The sequence below is a fragment of the Epinephelus moara genome, chromosome 5 (assembly GCF_006386435.1).
Source record: "Epinephelus moara isolate mb chromosome 5, YSFRI_EMoa_1.0, whole genome shotgun sequence".
Lineage (NCBI taxonomy): Eukaryota > Metazoa > Chordata > Actinopteri > Perciformes > Serranidae > Epinephelus > Epinephelus moara.
The window spans coordinates 1,403,603-1,425,185 of NC_065510.1; the positions used below are offsets into that span (position 1 = coordinate 1,403,603).

The 21,583-nt window shown below is 40.7% G+C and overlaps 1 protein-coding gene across 2 annotated transcripts in view; it reads right to left on the minus strand.

The window, feature by feature from the left end:
* The window catches only part of lcor (ligand dependent nuclear receptor corepressor), a 135,181-nt gene that overhangs the window by 64,236 nt on the left and 49,362 nt on the right, over window positions 1-21,583 (minus strand). For both annotated transcript variants that reach the window (XM_050044075.1, XM_050044072.1), the window contains exon 2: window positions 1,368-1,433. In XM_050044075.1, the coding sequence (XP_049900032.1) occupies window positions 1,368-1,433 (66 nt within the window). The remainder of the gene's footprint in view (window positions 1-1,367; window positions 1,434-21,583) is intronic.

Below are 21,583 nucleotides of genomic sequence, written 5' to 3' on the forward strand. Positions count from 1 at the left end.
TTTTTTTGGGGAGTTTTTCCTTATCCGCTGCGAGGGTCATAAGGACAGAGGGATGTCGTATGCTGTAAAGCCCTGTGAGGCAAATTGTGATTTGTGATATTGGGCTTTATAAATAAAATTGATTGATTGATTGATTGAAAAAAAAAAGAACTGGTAAGAAATTAGTAAAAAGAAAAAAATTAAAAATAAGAAAATTAGTTTAAAAAAAGAAATAAAGTTAGAAACAAACAAACAAATAAATTATATATTACTTAATTATAATAATTCTGTAACATGAATTTTAAATCTACTAACAATAATAATAAATAAATACATATATTTTAATAATATTAAAATATTATATAATCTTAAATATAGTTTATCCCTAGCTTTTTTCTTTTTCCCTATTTTTTAAAATAATTTTCTGATTTTTTTTTATTTTATTTTTACAATTTATGGGGCATTTCTTACCAAGTTGCTCATATCCCTTTTCCCCATGTTTCTGAAATAAATCACACCAGTTTTCAAAGGTTTAAATACTTGTGAAAGGTGCCTGAAGGCAGCACAAGAAAAGTGATTTCAGAGGGTTAATGATTCTCTGAGCTGCCTCCAATTTTACTGTGTCAACAGGTAAAATAAAGCTGAGCTCTGCATTTAAGTCCGAAATCTAAGAAACATCTGTGGTGTAACGTTAGCTAATGCTGGCTGCCACCTTTGTTGAAAAGGACAATGCCAGACCAGACAGACTGGTTCTGCTGGAGACCAGTTTCTGCAGGTCACGCTCTGACCGTGAATGCTGCTTTAGTAAACAGTGTTTTCTCATTTTTCTCATTTAGCATCAAGAATCAGAACGTCTCTGTTAAGGGACATCTGTCAGGTTTTCCCAGCCTGAGCTCTGCATAAATTAAACATGGCTGTTGCATGAATTCATTATATTGTTATGTATTCTAATCAGTTTTGGCAGTATTGTCAATCCTGTTGGCATGGCGATAAAGATGTAAGACAGATCAATAGATAGATAGGGAGAAATTTTTTATTGTCATTCTGGCTGAGCAGCCATATTGTCTCTCACACTGGGTAAACAGTGAGCTTTAAATTAATGTAAACCCTGCGAAAAACAAAGTCTAATTTATTTCAGTCTTTGTAAACAACACAATATTATTCTCCTCTTTACAAATTTGTTTATTGATTTCTTTGTTTGGTCTCCAGTCGTTAACGCTTCATGAACTGTAAGTCACTTTCTAATTCTGTTTTGATATGGAAATGATAAGTAAAGATTTTTGTATCATAAATGTGGCATTTGCACTCTGACTGATGTTGTTTTCTATTTGTATACAGCTGATTTCGCTCATGCATGTTTGTCTGTTTGTGTGTTGGAGCATGTTTACCTTGGAAAAGGGTGATATCTTTGACTAGTCCTGGCCCAAACAAGCCTTCCAAGATGCTTTCAAAGCCTATGAGAAGGAGAGGAGACGTGACGTTAAACGAGCTGACATGTTTACAATCAAAACAACAAATGACAGCAGTTTAAATACAATGTAAAACAAAACTGCACAACACTGTCAAACTGTGATATTAAAGTATTTCTGAGCTGTTATTTTTATCTTTTGAAGGGTTAGGAACATAAATGACAAAGTGTGTTTCCCATAGGTATATTTTGCTGATGCACAGCCTCCCACAACAAAAAACATCAACAAAAACAACAAAACCTAAAATAACAGCACAAAGCAGTTTGTTATCTTAAATCATGCGGTGAATTTACAGGGTTAAATAAACATGTTTTTTAGTGCTGAACAGTAATAAAAATCACACTCACACACACGCATGCATTCAGACAATGGCATGGAAGCTGTTTTTAGAAACACACAATGGAGGCTGTGTGGAAGCTTTTTGGGCGCACACAAACACAAACACACCGAAATATCTCCAACGACGAGGCTGGGCGAGTGCTTATTATGCATGTACACACAATGGACGCACACACACTCGTGCGCCTATACAGACAGGGTGTGGGAGCATTTATTAGTCACTATGCACACACACACACACACACACACACACACACACACACACACACACACACACCCTTGTCTTTCTTCTCAGCTCTTAAAGCAAATTAGCGCTTTACCTTTAATACACCAAGCTAATGTCACTCACTTTTTATTAACTGTAAATACCCTCGTTCTGCTGTTGCTTGGCAACCACATACAGAGAAACATAAATACATATTGCAATTTTCAACCTGACCCCCCCTCCCCCTCCTCCACCTCCTCCACCCCCCACCTCATCCTCCATTAAATGGAAATGGAGGCAGACACAGAGACAAAGACACGTGGATGTGTGTGTGTGTGTGTGCATTTTAAGCATGGAATGGAAAGGTTAGCAGAGCACGTATGTGTACATAGTTCAAGTGTAGCTACTTGTCGGGCCACACACTCAACACTGCAGATATAAACTAGCTTGATAAGCCACAGCCTGCTTTGAAATTTATTTCTCTGTTATAAAATCATCACGGCCGACCTCACGGCAGCAGCAACGCCACTTCAGCTCCTGCACCACCAGCAGCTGGAGCTGTGTGAATGGAGGTTTCAGCCTGATAACTAGTGATGAAAAAATGTGGTCAGTCATGAGTCCTGATTATTTTTTAAGAGACTTCTTGACTTCAGGATTTACACTGTACAGTCTGTAAGAGCTGTAGGGGTCTATGCATCAGTTTAATCAATGCAAAGAGTGAGAAGATCGGTCCATATCATTACGTTTAAAGGAACAGTAAAAGATTTAGGGCGATTTCGTGGCATCTAGCTGTAGGGATTACAGACTGCAACCAGCTGAAACTTCTCCCAGTTAGAATTCCTTCAGTGTTCATCGTTCACGAGGTTTTTACCAAGAGCCGAATTATCCACAGAGGTCTCTTCCTCTCAAAATCAAACAGACCAGGTGATTAAAACCAGTAAAAACACTGAATTAAGCAGTCACATGTTACAAATCAGTGTTTTGGCATGTTGAAGACAGGCTGCCATACATTAGGAGGTTTTTACTGCCAGCTAAATTATCCACAGAGGTCTCTTCCTCTCAAAAACAAATGGACTCGGTGATTTAAACTCGTAAAAACCCTGAGTGAAGCAGTTTCAGGTTGAAAAAAAAAAAAAAAAAACTCTGTTTCTCATACACTCTTGTGGCCAAGGGGCTGTGAACTACCATAGCCAATCCAAAAATGTGAATGTCTCTATCTAAAGCCAGTGTTTGGTTTGTCTGTTCTGGGCTACTGTAGAAACATGGCGGTGCAACATGGCCCTCTCCATAAATGCGCACCTGCTCCCTATGTAGATAAACAGCTCATTCTAAGGTAAGGAAAACAAAACAATTCTTATTTTCAGGTGATTATACACTAAAGAAAACATACTTACTACATTATAATCCATTTCTGCCTATATACCCCCTTAAATCCTACACACTGGACTTTTAAATCACACAATCAGTTGGATTAAGGTCACATGGCTGAAAAAACTCCACTATGTGACTTTAAAATGTATCTTTGGGATCGTTGTCCTGCTGCAAAGTATGAAAACGATGGGACTATGAATAAAAATGGCTTCAAAGTTATAATTTAAATCACATAGTAAATGGTTTGTTTAATCACACTGCATTCATTGTGCAGGTTTTTTTGTCTAAAGCAAACTTAAACTCCTTTCCTGCACTTAACACACATGATAGGAGATATTTGGTGTTTTGATTATTAGCCTGAAGCACAACACCAAAACAACTAAAAATGTCGCTGACTTTAAATATGAACTACGTATATTCAAAGCTAGTGAGGGGGGTGGTGAATACATGTGGCTGCAACAACACTTTCATGTCTTGCTAATTAAACTACTTGGGAGAAAGTCAAAACAAACATTTATAGACTAAGATGGAGCTCATGTCCGGGTTAAACACAAGCTGCAGCAATTCAGCAACCTCATGGTCACATCTCCACCAGAACAACACTGACATAAACAGTGAGGAGGAAGAAAGGAGGCAGCTTATTGCTTTGTATGCCAGGTAAATCTGGAGACACATACAAACTAATGATAATATAAATTGCAATATCACAAGCTAACTGTCAAATCCTAACACTACAAATCTCTACAGATCGTATGAACTTTTCATTGCTGCCATTTTCCACAGTTAATTTCAGTTCAGTATGAAAATTGACTTCAATCTGCTCATTTTAAATCAGTGAGCGCATTCCTGATTATGGGCTTGGACATGCAGAAAAGCCACTATGGAGCATTTAGGTCACATTGCCCTGACAAAAAGTGTGTGGGATGGTGTATGTGTGTGTGTGTGTGTGTGTGTGTGTGAGTGAGTGAGTGAGTGAAATCCCTCATTACCAATCCTTTAGTCTTTTCAGCTTGTGTTGGCCAGATGCCAGAAACGAATTAAGTTGTGTTATCCTTTAAATTCCAGCAAGACCTATCATGTGGTGATGGTATGATAGGAACATCAAAAAAAGAAAAGGAGGAAAAAAAGGGCCTGAGCTTGGCAGGGGGAAGCTTGAGTGGGTGCACCACTTACTCACTGCTGCTAAAGTCGACTTAAAACACAAAAACACGATGGTGAAAATGACAACAAAAAAAAAAACCGAAGATAACATCTGGTAAGTTTTTATTCAGGGACCAAATCCAACACTGCTGAGATTAAATTTATTTTGATAACTGTTGTGTTGACAAAACTGCAGCGTACCACTGAAATCAGAAATCTGAAATACAAATCCTGCACACACATTATGTCAGGCCTCTTTCAAAACTACACACGGTGCACAAATTAGGCTTTCAGATGTCGAGGTTTTCTGCATGACATTGAACACCCCAACTGCCATCGAGGATATCAAACCTGTCACCAATGCATTCGTCCTCCTGCCCAAACCTCCTCTGACAGGCAACCAACATTCTCCTTTTTCCCTCCTCTCTTCTCGCTTTCTTAAATTAGTAGAGTATTGCATATGGTGGAAAACACCCCCTCCACACACACACACACACACACAGGCACATCACAAAGTTCTCTTAAACCTGCACATGCAAAATTCATGCGGCCTACAAAGGCAGCTTTGATAACAAAAAAACGGAAGCTTCAAAGAATTTTCAAAAGCTCCAATTTTTTCCTCCTCTCCAGCTGCCAATACGCACAGAAATACAGCTCTGCTTTCAAGTTAGTGGGGGGGCAATAATTAGGGTTGCAGCGCTGCAGCGTGAGAAATCACCGCTGAAAGTCAAAGTTAAACGGGCCCCCGTGCTATTTGGGCCACAAGATGGAGAGTGCTTTCATATTTAAAGTGACAGTCGGTCACAAATGCATCTCCAGCGGCGGCCAGCGTAAAGGAGAGGAAGACTCCCCCGCGAGGCCGAGGCTGCCATTGGACGGATGAGATCGAGGATGTGATTGGACAAACGAGATGATTGGCTAGATGAGATAACAGCGACAAAGTCTCCCGAGCCACGGGCAAAAAGCTCCACAAATGTAGGTCAGTTAGCGAATACACTCTGGGCCCAAAAGCGTTTACACATGACATGGTAGAGAGAGAGAGAGAGAGAGAGAGAGGGACCCCACACACACACACACACACACACATACACATATTATGGCATATTATGGCATCTGGGATTCTGTCACTGTGTTATGCAAAAATGCATGTGAATATATACACACACACACACACACACACACACACACACACACACACACAGAGCCGTCCCCAATCTCTGAAACCTCCACTGTGTCACTTCGTTTCACTTCAGAGCCCAGCAGCACAGCCCAGAGCAGCATGACACAACACGCACAAAAACACACACAAAAACACACACAAATACATGCATGGAGGGAATCACAAGACATCGAGCTAACTCACATCTGCACCAGAAAGGACAAAAACCCAACCAGTAACAGACCGAGAATATGTGATGTGAACATGTGAATGCCACAGTGAAACCTTGTTGATTGAAGAGCTGCTGCGGAGATATAAAGGAGCTCCAAATAACATTCAAAACATTAATATAGCAGCAAACAGCTATTTGCTATGTAAAGATAAAGTGGAGTGATGCCGTTCTATGCAGAAAATAAAGTCACGCTCTCTCTCTCTCTCTGTGTGATGTAACCTTCTCTTTTCACTGTTGTGGTAGACGGTTCGGCCATGCGTGTATATGAGTCTCTCTGTATACCACTGGTGTTGTTTTTTCCCCAAGCATGTTCCGCCTAGTCCAAAACTTGGAGAAAAAACTGTGCAACCCACTGGCTGGCAAACTGCCGCCTTACTTCTGATAACATTGTACCAACCCTCAAAAGTGTGAGGCCCAACCACCAGTTCCCCGCCAGTTTAATAATCAGTTTGTTTACATGACTAGGGTTGTCACGATAATAAAATTTCAAACTTGATATCGATACCCAGGAAAATATTCAATACTCAATACCATTTTCGATACAGCAGCAACAAAAAATCCCCCCAAAATAAATAACAACCAGAAACAAGATCTGTCCATACAAATGTATTTATCTACAGCCCTGTTTATTTTCTGTGCTTCTGGTGAATCGGCACCATATTTTCGTTGCTGATCAAATAGAGTTGGTAGTTTAGGCTCGGGATGCTCCTGTTTCTACCTCACTGTGTGATCAGAGAACCAGGGGTCACGGGAGAAACCAAAACGTTCTTTCAGCTTCAATCTGTGACTTTACAGTTAACATAACTTTTCAGACACACATAATTGTGTTGTTCGTTAAACTAACATTGTCTGTTAATGTTACANATGCACCCGACAGGCGCTGAGGTGGTGTGCACTGTTAGTATCAATACTTTTGTAAATTAGTATTGTATCCGGATACAGTGTTTGAGTATCGATACTTTTCAGAGTATCGATACTTTTGACAGCCCTATACATGACATAAGAAATCATCAATTTATTGTGTCCTATACATGACATAAGAAATCATCAATTTATTGTGTTGGTCTGATTAAATTGGATTTTTAAAATACATGTAAACGCTGGCACGACTGAAATCGTACTAAAACGATTTGTCAAAGTCGGACTAACACACCCAGATAAAGCAATCAGGAGCCGATGTACTCCTAAGTGGATGCAGTCAATTGGACCCAAACTGGCCAAGGCGCTCAGGACATGCTCCACAGTGTCCGCCCCAGGCAGTCAAAAGTATTGAATGCGTAACAGAAGAAGTAGCTGGTAACAGCTTGGCAAAATCTGCATCCAGAGCCGTGCATTTTTGGACCGACCAGGAGATGCAGTTCACGCTCTGTCAGCTGGACAGGAGGAAAACATGGAATGGCTACCTGTTCAGATAAGTTGCAGAACAGCTGGACAACATTCGATTGTTTCGTCTGTACTAACACGCTGAAAGGAGGCTTATCGCCACCTATTGAAACGAAGTAGGACATACTTTGGGTGAATAAATCTATTCCCCTCCCGTGCTTGTATACCGGGACAAGGACAGTAGTCCAATTAAATAGCCTAGTCGAGCTATAACCTTAGCTCGACTTAACTGTGCATGTAAACATATTAAATGTTAGCACTGTTCGCGCTGTTAGCACAGTTAGCTGCTAGCCGCCAGCTCAGCCACCTCCATGTTGAGAGCTGTGTGCAGACAATCCCGGTCAAGACTCTTGAACTGTAGATATGCTCTCAATGTCATATACAGCTCCTTTAAATAATAAAGCAGAGGTGGATTATGCAAATACACACACAAGCATCGTACAGTTCAGTGTGTAAGCATATGATTCATCTCACACCTGCTTTGTTTCATTGAAAGCTGAAATCATTTTTATATATATTGGGATTTTCTGATGTGTTCATGAATTACGGACATCTTAAACCAAATATAAATATATACAAATACAAATATTTATATATATAAATATCCCCCAATTTCATACCTATATCTTCAGTCAAGCCTACACCACAAAGAAAGTAGGCAACCTTTGAACTTGCACCTGCAGGTTTGTCAACATGCACCAGCCACAGGCAAAGAAAGTTAATACTGTAGCTGCTTTAATTTTGCCACTCAAGCCACCTGCAAGCAACGAGTGTCACAACTGCTGAATGTAGAGCTCTTAAAGCAAGACGATTTTATTTAAATATCTCAGAATCCAAAATAATGAAATTCTGGATGGAAAAACAAGAAAAAAAAACTGACATGACAAACACAGACTGCTGCTGAGTATGTGAAGAAGATAAATTTGTGTCCCTATTTTTTTATGTCAACACACACAGAACAACAGTGCTATCTTTAGCCTCCATGATGTATACATAAACATAAAGGCTTTTGAATGTGTTTTGATCAAAACTAGTGCATCAGAATGTTTCCCTTTGGTGTTGTTTTTAACAGGAAGAGTTAATTATCAAATCACTCTCATATTCCTTTAACTGTCTCACAATAAAATCTGGCAAAATACATCTTGAAAAGAACTCAATCGTTCGTCAATACTGTGAGTCAAACTGTGATTATGGAGAACGGGAGGTGACAGAGGCCCAGACTGATATTGATATTAGAAAAAAAAAATCCTTTAACATGACAAAAACAATCAGTTTAATTAAGATTCCTTAAATTTGGTTGTAAAAGAACTCAGTCCATTTTTTGAGTAAGAAATATATGTTTACAGTCATTTTATCACACTGTCAATTAATCCTGGTCTCATTCTGTCATGTTCAAGAAAATCCAGTTTTTCTGCCATCTAGACCATCCCCCCCCCCAAAAAAAGTGAATAATATATAACATGGTGGACACTCTGCTCCCACATTATGAGAAAACATCACTCATCCCCTCCCCCATCACCCCATATTGGTTGGTAAAGAAGACATTTGCAGGAGGTGAGAGTGAAACGCTTACCGGCTGGTATGAACATTAAAAACAACAGTTACATATGCAACTACTGTTCTATACATTGTGAGTAACCACCAGCTGTAATATCCAAACATTGATACATCTCTAACACATAGGTATAAACAGTCAGGGGGAAAGATAGAGGAGCACTAGTGCAAAGACCTGACTGAGAGGAGGGTGGGACTGACTGCTTGTTGGGTACCATCAATGTGAAATATCTGTTATTAGCAAATATCAGTCAGGCTCGCTGCAAAGATCAAACAGAGTAGCTGTGGTGTGTGCAAGAGGAGGAAAAAAAAGGAGAGTTATTAGTCATTTTATTTCCCATAAATGACCTGGATATGCTGGATTTATCTGCCTCAGTGTGGACATGGCAACAGGGAAATCCAGCAAGTACTACATCGAAACATGTAAGATAAAAAAACACAACAACACTCCCACTGCTGTTGGAGCACTGTCTGTTGAGAGCCTCTGAGCTGCTCAAAAATTCATTCGGGGTATGCTTGTCAAATCAAAGCACACACACACACACACACACACACACAAAACAGCATCTCTCCCATTTCCAGCAGCCAAGGAAAAGGGACTCAACACCGAGGGAAGCATCGCAATCCATCTGTGAATAAACAGGGAGGCAGAGAGGGAACGCACAAGAACGGGGAACCAACGTTTGGCTTTCTAATGACCGTTGGACTGAAGCTATAAATAGTGCGGCAAGAACATTAATAATTTAGCATGACCAAAGCCCTTAGAACAGGGTCCCCTTGCCTGGCTCTGATCAAATCAATACCTAATTAACCCTAACAGGGGTCTGGGCTTAAGAGGAGAGGAAGTGAGACAACATGTAGGGGAGAGATGTGGAGGACCAACAAGCCACTAAACTTTACACCTTACACCTGACACTGTTTGTGGTCACTGCATTTAAGTCTTTACTCCTGCCATACACCTTTTTCTTTCAAGGTTACTTCCAAAAACACGGAGTTAGAGGCTCTTCTAGTTCACTGAGATGCAAACAGTACCAAAGGTTTATACAAACAGTTGGCAAGTTAAAAAGGTCGCTCTGTGCAGCTCTATGAATATGAGCGGAAGTTACAAGTCAGCTGGACCAATCAGCTGATGCATGATGGAGGTTTCTATGTAACTCACCAGTTAAAATTTTATTAGGCCTTAAAGTTTTGCATGATTAAGGACATGGCTGCTTTGAGTGGGTCTGCACCATTATCACCTCGGCATACGCCTGCAATGCGCCGAGTCTGACGGGTACCGTAGCTGGCAGATGTGCTCGCTCCGCCGCTAAATTTCAGCGGTGAGAGTGGTGTATATGTCACCACGATCACATGGCTCATACAAACACAAACAAGTCAAGTATGATTAATAAACGAGAACTGATGAATGTCATTCAGGCTTATATAAATCATACTGTGGACATTACTGTCAATTTGTTTTTTTCCTGTTGGCTGACATTTTTGTTGGTTTGTCGTTTGTTTTGTCAGCTCTTTCAACAGCAGCCCTCGCCGTTTCTTGCTTAGCTTCGCACCGGAATACTGAAATGGAGCCAGTGAACCAGTGACGGGTTTCTGCGAGGCGTCACCACAGACCAGCCCCTGGTTCTTCCCGCCTTCAACGTCTCATCCAAATATGGTCACGTCTGGCTCCAAAAATTCAGAGATGGAGACAAAATGCCAAACTCCAGGCCTCAAAATGGAATTCCATGGTGGCTACATCCATTATTTCATTTAGTATTTTGTTCCAATGTGACATTTGTTTCCCCACCCAGTGTTTTCAGAACAGTCACTTTCAAAACAGTAAGAAGCAGCCTTACAGCACAAATATATATTCTCCTAAAGCTACGACCTTAAGTTACAGCCAAACAGCAAAAATGGCTGCAAGAATCTCTGCCTCAAAAAGTGCTCCAGGCTGCACCTCTTCCCCACAAAGCATTACTCAGTGGTTAGCATTAGCAGCAGCGTTTACAACAGCTGAGCAGTAAAAGGAAAGAAACTCAGTCTCCACCAACATAAGTCCAAAGAAAGATTTCCACCTGAAAGCTTTGACTGTCAAGTTGTCTCTGGCGCTTTGTTAGGGTGCTGATTAACTTGTATCATTACTCTATATTAGCCTAGTAGTGAGAATTTGTTTATCCAAGATGGCTACAGCCCTAAAAATCAATAGTGCAACAGACCTCTTTCATCTTAATGATCTATGCACTCCAGATAAGCTTCAATTAGCTGCAGCAGTTTCCACAGAGCCTGTTTTTTTTTAAAGGTAAAAATAACATTATTCTACATAACTCTTTGCTCTTTGACCCTGATTAAAACCTCCGCACAGCAAAACATATAATCCACCCTGGTGACAGTGAGGGACATGGCCGGGGGACTCAGGATTTGGAATGACACGAGGACATCACATGATAAGTCAGCAACCAGAAACACTAAAACAGAAATTTACTGGCAGACTAATCTATTTTTTCCACACATGTTCCATATGTACTGTGATTTGGATTCAACTCAAAGTGACTACACGGTTTGCTTAATTTGGCGGGAAGTACAGAGCTATAGAACGATGTGTATAGTTAATCTTGATCTGTTTTATGTCTGAGTATGTTCCTTTGCATGGTCATCATTATTTTGACACACTACAAAAAGGAGCATGAAGAAGAGAGCTATTTCTGTCACGTACCAGAATGCACATGATACAAACATAAAGATTTAAACATTTATCACGTCACAGATTTCAGCTGCTTGTTACGCCTTGATTAAGTAAAAATGCTGCTTTGTGTAGACCACATAAACCAAGAGCTAACACGTGTTTGTATGCTACATGCACAGCCTGAAATGGTGGCACAAAATAACATAAAGTAGAATATTTTGCTCCAGCTAATTTCTTTGACTTTTGCTGTTTCCCCTAATGGTCAAAAATCACTTAACTCACCAAGAAAAAGAAGGAAAAGACAAATGTAGCATAAAGCACCGTTATTGTGGCTATAGCTACGAGCTAGTAAGTAAGCCATCTTTTTGTCTAATTGGGTAATTGTTGTGTATATTCAGTATGTGCCATGTTAAAGCACTTTTGATTGATATTCTTTATTTCTTTTCTTATTTTTTCTTCTTGAGACTGCCTCTAAGATTCCTGTACATTTTTCGGCCTTGGTAGTTTAAGTGAATCTGTCTGTGAAATCTCTTTCTCCCGCTCTGGATTCTTTCATGTGAGGTTCGTGACAATGTTCTCAGATGTCGCCCCAAGGACCGGCTGTCTGGTTTGACTGGATGATGTTTGACTGACTGCTGGAAAGAAATAAAATTCAGTTTGACCTTGGCGCCTCAGTGGAGATTGAGGGTCTGATTTCAAGGCTGCAGAGGACACACAACAGGCAAGACAGCTTTATATCACCACTGTTGACACATGAATCAGTTTCTGACAGCTTAGACTGAAGCCTTTTGGGGTGAAATTTTGTATTGTATTTGTCGCATTTTTTGTATTTCTAGTACAGTCGAGAGAATTAAAGATTGTTGTAAGGTTTCTCAACACTGCAGATACGTGCATTTTTGCTCTATTTTAAGTAACAACGACACTCAAATTAAGGAAATAAACCAGACACAGGTATCTTATGATTGCCTCTATTGGTTACCCCTTTTCCACCAACATGGTACTGGTTCCATTCAGAACTGTTTAGCCTTTAAAGAGGATTTCGACCAAAAGTAAATTGGTTCAGAACCTAAATGGTTCAGCTGGGAACCAAAGAATAGCAGGTTTTTCTGATGTCATCAGCGGGCTTGTCGTATTCTACAGGTTGGAAAGAGAGGATGGAGACGGCAACAATGGAGAAGTCAAGTGAGGGGCAAAAAAAGAGTGTGCAGTGGCCTCATTATTACCAGTTCATGTTTGTTTTATGGGTAAAAACAAATATCAGGTAATCAGTGTAATCCGTTCTTTCTGTGCTTCTCAAAGTCAAGTTTAAATGGCTGAATTTAAAGGAAGCTTCATCATCGAGTCCCACTGAAGGACTGCTCCAGTGTAAAGGATCCTTCGAAGTCTACCGAGGGCCGAGTCCATCCTTCAGAGAATTTTCAAGGATACATGTGTATTCTCAGTGGGGATGAAGTACCCACAATTCTTTGTGGGTACTTGAAGGGGGTCTCTTCAATGACCCACACCTGGGCCCTTGTTAGCTTGTTCCAATGTGTGAGCACTGAATACACATAAGGAAGAGGTCTTGCCCTGCTTTTGCGGGACCGGACTTAGAAGGACCCGTCCTACCAGGGGAGCATCCTTGACTTTGAGAGCACTGTTTATTTATGCTGTGTATTCTGTTAACTACACATCCTTGATTACAGTGGTTCGACTCAAAACTGGTGGAAACACAGGCTGGTTTGCTAGATGGCACCGACGTTTCAAGAATCTGAAACAGAACTGGTTTGAGAATTTATTTGGTGGAAAAGGGGAATCAGTAATTCAGATCCAGATGAAGATGAAAAATTTCTAAATATTTTCTAGAAATTTCTATGATCACAATGACAGATTTAGAAGGCATGGCGTCTCTGAGTGATCCATAGTTTGTTTCACACACAAAAAGTTTCCATCAATTGAATACTACACTAAATTAAAGTCACTTTTAATTGAATTAGTCTCTCCTGCCTGAAAGAATGGAAGCAACAGTATCAGCAAGGACTCTCAATCATTGTTAATATACTTTATATTAGACTATATTATCATGGTTTTGATGCGTTTCGTTAACCAACTCCAGTTTCTTAAGTAAGAACTCATTTAAACAGGTGAAGTGTTTGAGTGCTGAGACCCACAGAGCAGAAAGAGAAAGATCCACAAACATGACAGCAGAGGAGAGATCAACCAGATCCTTTGTTACTCTGCAGGAAATAAACTTAAGTGGATCTTTTTTGTCCGTGTACGAACAAATACAAATATAAAAGCTTGTTTACTAAGAGTCACAACCACCTCTGGCATAGTGTGAGCAGTGTGTATATGTGTGTGCATGTGTGTGCATGTATGTATGTATGTGTGGGTGTGTGTCCTGGGGAATGTGGGGGAAAATGAATAAAGCAAATATGTGCATGATTGGCCAAAGGCGTGGTAAAACAGAGAGTCAAACTAACTGCAGGAAACAGAGACACACACACAAAATGAAACACACAGCCTAAACACAGTGTGTCGATTCAATCTGACGGCTTCTCGGCAAACCAAATCCCTAATCTCATCTCATCTCTCTCTCTCTGAAGTATCCGGTGATGAGCTCAAAGGAGGCTGATGTGCGCTGGCAGCTATTTCTGTGACTAACGCACCATCATTGCACACACATGTACACACACACACACACACGCACGCACACATGCTTGTTAACGCAGCAGAGACACTGTAAAAGCAATCAAAATTGGGCGGTGTCTCAAGAAGGTGAATGCATCCAAGACATCACACCACATATCTAACAGTTTGAAGGTTTTACATTATGTTGCCATGGCGTTGAGATAGTCACATTTTCAACATTTGAACACGGTCATGGCTCGAGGAGCGAGAGGAGGGAAAAAAAAAAAAAACTAGGTCGAGCTTCCTGATTGGTTGACAAATCACCCCCTAACATCAAACAGCAGCACATCGGATGACTGCATGTGTGCAACGAATCACTCCTACATACATGCAAGGCTGATTTTGAGAATAAAATGATTGGTCAAGGCAAATTTGGGCTCCCTGTTTCCCCATAATGCACTGGGGCAGGCTTGGACTTGGGCGTGGTGCTGCGCTAAATCTGCACTCCTTTTTTCATGCTCGCTTTGCTCATCTCCGCAGCCAAGCAGATGTCACAGCGGGAGGAAAGAGAAATAAGAATCAGTCCAATTACTCATCTAATTATCTAATTATTTCATTATGTGGTGGAGAGCAGGAAGGAGGATGAGGATGGTCTCTGTGTTTCCTTTCGCCCTCTCTGCTCCGCTCCTGGTGACGACACCTGGAAATATTTCAAAGTATTACCTTTCTGCAGTGGCCCTCTGCTATGGATTCTGGTCTGCCTGAGCAGCTCTTATAGCTGCTTCCTCCCCATTATTCATTGATTTGACCTCCAACACAAACGTGCACCCCCTTCTTCTGTTTTTGCATGTTTCCTCTCTCTGCACCCCGTTAGATGGAGAGAAAAGAGAGAAGAGAAGGAGGTGCAGGCGTACGAAAGTGCTAAAGAGAAACAAATTGAAAACAATTAAAGGCGAGATGGGGGAGTTTGTGTGTTTGTGCAAATGAATGTAGGGAGGGAGGGAGGGGTGTTGTCGGGGGCGTTGGGGATAGTGGTGATTAGGGAGGTATTAATGAATGGGAGTGGTAATTAGTATATTCTTTTATTTTCTGCCAATTAACTTGCCTGCTAAAATGGTAAACAACACTGGTGTGATGGAGCCAAAGACTTGAGAAGAGGCAGGAATACACGGGAACGACACAGAGCCGGGATTGACTGGGAGGTTTTGGGTGCCAGGGTTCAGCTACAGAGCTCCAGGCTCAGACAGTGCTGGGACTCATCTCCGTCGCCAAGACCCATGGTGGAAAATCACGTGTGTTATTGTGCTTCCTTATCAATACATCACATTTACATACCCCTGTATTATATTGCGCAGTGTTTTTTTTTTTTTTTAATTGTACTTATCGTTAATAAAGTAGCCTACTGAGTGCATATTATTGTATCACGTCTTTTTTTTTTTGTCTTGCTTATCATCAATTAATAACTGTATTACACATTTAAAAGATGATTGTCAGGATATGATAGCATGCGTTCATTAGTTTGAATTAATAACTGTACGACGCGTCTCCACTTGTTCCCACTGGACAAAAATGAAGCCAAAATATACCGGATACTGTCGCCATCATCTTGCACTCGTGACATCATTTGGAGCCACAGTAGTAATCTCCACGCTATCTAGTTCCCGCCCATACACCTGTCCAACCAACTGTGAGCAGCGCCATCGATCATGAGCACACCACGTTGCATCAGTCATGACATCACACCCCCTTTTTATAGCATCAAATAACTAATTAAAACCCAAACATTTACAAACCAAAAAAATGTATTTGACCTGTACTTTGAGTTTTTAGTTTGGCCATGTCTCAACCGCTATCGTGGGGCGAGCTAAAAAAAGCAAACCCATAAGGTTAGTAAAAAAAAAAAAAAAAAACATCTGCCGCCATGTTTTGATTTTCTATTATCAGAGCTGGACTGTTCATATGGAATATGTACGCCGTTCTGTTATACACTGCTTCACACTCTGACAGCACCGAGCTTACTCTGGGCAGATGGAGCAGCAGAACGCCAGGCACAGTAAAAGTGAAACTTTACCGTTCGTTGCACTGGGGCTAAAGGTTTGCTTGCTCACAAACAGCTATGCCTTTAAACCATCGAAATGATCAGCTCTGATTAGATCGACTGATCAATTATTCAACCAGCAACTCAAACCACCACACATAGAGTTTTATTCTGTGGGCCCAAACTGTTATGCTACCTGACTTCACAAGTTATATAAGGTTGTATTTTTTTTGGTGTTATAGGTGGAGGACGTGGGTTTATTCAAACTAATAAACACATTCTATCATATTCTGATAATCTTCACTGGCAGGCGTAGGCTACACATTATCGGACTTCCTTCACCAGGTGGGCCCGAGGCGGGTGCTCTGCAGCTAGACCCCTCTCCACCATGTTGTTTTTTTCAGCTACCGAGATCGTAGAGTTCTCACCTACTTAAAGAATTTACTGCACTGAGATACCAACAAATGTGAATCTGTCATCTTACAAGTTAATTGAGGTGTATTCTGCTCAAACTGAGTATTTAAACTGAAGTACAAGAAGGACGACCCCAGCTGATACCAGAGTTTCTAAACCTTTTGGTTGTGACCCCGTTTAAAGCAGTTTGCTGCCCAGACAGGGTCATGCTGGATTTCTTTAACTGATGAAGAACTTGCTCAAATTCGCATGATAAGATGAAGGATCTGTAGTTGCTCTGGTCAAAAGAATTTGGAGCCTAAACATAGGGTCATTTACCACAGGACAAATTAGAAAAGCTGTAATTGTAGACATGCATGTTAGTAGCTGGAAAATCAAGCATGATAAAACTACCCAAAGATAATCACAATCTGATTATGACCTGAACAAATGTAGCTATTTATTAAGCGTTCTTAATTAACTGGTGTTGAGCACAGCTAAATCAAGCATGCTTATTTAAAGATAAAGGGGCTGGAAATCGGATTTATTTTGACTCCACTCTGCTGCCAAAAATCTCTAAACTTGGCAGGATGACAGGCTTCTGAACATCTGTCCAGCGAGGGAGCCACAGCTGAGTCATGTGACTTTTGTTTACAAGCCTTGCACACAGGCTCGGTTTGAGCTTCGAGAAATCCAACTGTAGGTGTGATTGCACCTTCGGAGTGAGCTTCAGCAAAGCTGAGACAAAGAGGAGAACAGCATCAAGTTAACTGACTTCTTGGTTTGTGTTGATTTGGCCGTTTTCCAGCCAAATAATACTCCTGATTGCTTCTGAACCACAGAGCCGGCGCTCACCGACAGTCCAAGTGCACCGGCACCACCTGGACCAGCAGCTCTCATCCATCTGTCTCTGAGCCCTGAGAACATTCTGGCAGTCTGCAAACTTACTTCATGCTTAACCAGCCCACAAATGCCAAGAATAAGTTTTGCAAGAAAAAAACAGACTTCAGCTCCTCAGACATACGATCACTCTGGTCTTCATGTTCATCTATTTCTGTATCCTCACACCTCACAAGTGTTACCACATGGGAGTAACATTTATTTGCAACATATGGTGGACAACTGAAAAACAGATGCTACTAGTTTGTTTAGCGCAGTTTACACGGCTTTCAGTTTTGAAGGGTGTTCAGTTGAGCTTTGAACTGGGCAAAACAAGTCACAAAAGCCAGTATGACACTTTGAATATGACACGATGATTGGTGATGGATGGTGCACAACAGAATTTACTGAGTAGGATGCAAAGAGTAATGACAGATCTTTTTCACAGCAGACATTTTGACATGCCAGTGGGAAGAGCACAGGTGAAACTGGTAACAATGACGATGGCATGGTTCCACAGGGGTCATAAACAGCAATCTCCTGGGTGAAAGTCCTGCATGATTTGATAATATCCATCCTAAGCAAACTTTGATGCCATTTATATTACGTCAACTGACTTCCGTAGTCATAATTACAACTCTACTAGAGGTTGCCGTCTAACAACATATATAGGTCATCGTGAACTGCTTGTACAGACGACCTTTAGAGGGGGACCATTTGTTTAATCCAACCAAAAGTCCAAATCCCAAACATGTTCCACTGATAAAAACACCAAATATACACATTTTAAAAGCTGACACCAGAGACTATTTGCTATTTTTGACTGATAAAAGACTACATCCATCAAAATGCTTGTAGAGTAGCTTTATTTTTATTGAGTAGATTGTAGATTAATCAACTTGATTGCTTGAGGACACACCAAAACTCTTGAATCATATCAGCTTCCATCATGTTTTGTCTCTATCTTTTAGTTCTTCGCACTAATTGTGTTGATTTAGGAAGCAGTGTGAGGAGCGTTACACTGTTGTTGTGCTATAACACCCATGCTCCTTCTCATCCGTGTACAAGGTCTACGCTTGTACCTTTCAGTCACACTCTGTCTTATTAATGTGTTTTCATGTCCTTGCTGTGTGAAGTACTTTGCGATAAAAGCAAAAAAGAAATTCAAAGCCCTGAATAATTAAATGCCATTGACTTGACTAGATAGTCGTGTAAAATGGGTCAATGTCTCGTCTCTGTTTACTGTGGCCTCCTGTAGGACTTCTGCGCGAGTCACACTGACACATGAACTGTGCCTGAACACTGCCAAAAGATTAAATAATGATGAAAACCTGCGCTGCACTCTGCCTATTCTTTCATTCTACTTCCTTTAGTGAAAGTAATTAAATTTAGTTCTTGAAGTACTCTCGGACCTTTGATCCATTTCTGCTAACATTAAAAAATGTCCATCCCTCCCTTCTTTCCCATGAAAAAGACAGGAGTCTCTCTTCTCTCTGGCCAATACATGTTCCTCTCCACATGACTGCAGAGGTTTTTCATTATGCTACAAGGTCGCAAAAAAAAGGAGTGAAAAAATAACATAGAAAATGAATGTCAACAATAAGACAAGAAATGAAATGAATTGCAGACAGTTTTGTAATGCCCTGAGAGCCGGGTAACATTTTTCTTGTTCATCGACCTCTATTTAAATTCTTTTCATGCAGAGGAACAAATTATTCACAGTGGGAATGAAAAGATTCTAAAATATTAGCTTGCAGCTGAGGGGAAGAAGAATGTAAAAGAAAGAGAAAAGGCTTTAAACTGTTACTGAGACAGAGACCTTGCCTTTTAAAGACCATCTCGCTTCAATGCACCAAGGGCCTCCAACAAGCACTCAAGACTTTATCATTTCTAAAGGGCAGCAATTTGCAATTTACTGGAAACAGAAATCTTTCAGATTGAAGAGGGCGACACAAGGCCGTCCTTTTGGCCTTGAGTTTTTCTTCTTTTCTGGTTTTGGCTGACATTGTCGCCCCTCATAATGGATACCAGAAAACCTCCAGTTGACCGTAAACACGCTATCCTTGGCACAGCAGCAGGTTTAAGTTGGATCCACCTGCTCGTTCACCTTCAGCTTCCAAAAGGGAGTTATTTACTATTTACTTTTCTCCACATAAAGAGAACAGCCTTGTGGAAATTATTATAGTTTCCATCAGTGTGCTTTAAGAACAGGAAAAGTGATGGGGGGGCATGGGGGTTTGTGTTTTGTATGTTGGGGTGTTTTGTTTTGCACTTGAGAAAATTCAATAAAAATTAAATGAGAAAAAAAAAGAACAGGAAAAGCAGGCAAGATCTATAACAAGCTTCCTGGTTACCCCCAAGTGGCATAACAACTGGTGAAGACCAGCCTCAATGGACTTGATAAAACTGAACAAAAGAAAATAATTATGGCTTTGTAATTTGCTTTAATTAATTATTATACATGTTGGTGCAGAACAGTCCAGTGAGCAGGCATGAAAAGATTAGCTAGGATCTCCTTCATTCTTTTAAGCACTCAAGTATTTCCTGAAGTCTGAGATAAAAGTAGCCTGACAGCGGAAGACCAAAACTCAAAAACAAAATAGTATGGAACCTCTCAGTACATATTTGATTTCTGAGATGCCTCCAGATGCCTCAGGATGTAAATGGACAGATCTCCCAACAATCAGAGCAATAAAACATAAAGTAGCGCTTAGAGAAGTAAACAGACTACAGCATACAGAGATGAGTTTTGATGGTGTAGTAGAGTGTTGTAATTTTTGCCATTTGAATTTGAAAATAGAACTTCAACAGAAGGTTCGACACCAGCTGCAGCCATCTTGGTTGTTTTGCGCTCCTCTTTCCTAAGCTAGGATGATTCCCACTGTAATGTCCCCGGCGGAATTTTGCATAAAGCACTAAGGTTTCTCAAGTTGTCAGTAATCCTCAAAGACACAGACGTTACTTGATAAAGGGTCATGGTTGGCCAGATCTAGGCCAGTCTGACTTAAAATCTATCTAAGTGATAGGGAAGGCATATGATCTGCCGGAGCAAATAAACCATGAGAGTTTATTTTAGTGCTTCCCTTTAGTTTGTAGCAAATTGGCTGTTGTTTTTTTTTGTTAATGCGCATGGGGGAAACTTGGTAGCAGAGCTGAAAGAATAATCAGAAGAGCAAAGAAGAGACGTGTGGACCCAGTTTGGCTTCAACAGCTTAGATCGAAAAATCGTGGATGAAGTTTTGCTGACTTTTAAAGTGGACAATTTTTAACGTCAAGTCTAGTTTATAGAATAATGTCTTCTGTTGATCTGGGGAAGCTGTTCAACATCTTAGGATTTAAGGGCTTTTGTTCAGTTCGTCACAGTCTGCCCCTTTTGTAAGTTCAACAGCCTGAAGCATTGTCCACATTTGTTGTTGAATTATCACGAGTCCATACCATCTAACTGGATGGTATCTGACTGTCAGCTGGTCCCCACAAATCCTCTGTTTTCAGAATTAATGTGCACATGTCAGGTTTGTATAACTCCTGCCTGACTGCATTTCAGATGAGGTCTAAACTCATGGATTGGTGAAGACCTCTACAGGCTGTCATCAGAGACAGTTTCTAGAGAGCTGTTGTTGTGAAAACTCTTCAAAGTAAGATATCGAATGCTCCTCACAAACATTGCAAACAACTAATATAATTTAGTTGCTGTTGAGTTTGTGGAATGTAATTTTTCAGGCCTGTGAACATAAAAAAAGAAATGGAATTGCATTGGAGTAGCATCAGAAATCTCAAATAAAAACCCAGACAAATAAAACCAAAACTATCTGCAGTGGCTGACACCAGCAGAGGTAAGTGAGAGCATGCATTGTGTGGTAAATTTGGGTGAACTGACATTCAAGAAACATTTATTTAAATGTCTTGTGATGTTCTAACTGCACCCTTATTGTCTGTTATTTACCAAAGCATTACAGTGAGCATCAGTTTCACACGTTTCCACAAAGGCTGTGTGAGCAGATCACGGAGGAGCTTTAGCCTGTAGAGCAGAGGACACGATTGTCTCGGGGCCCTGCAGGCTGTTGATCCTGGTTCATCACCAGAGCGTCCGTCTGGAAGCTTTGTGTGAAGGCTGCTTGTTCAGGCACGTGGCAAAGTTTCAGGTCTGAAAGCAACACTGTGGGAAAGTTG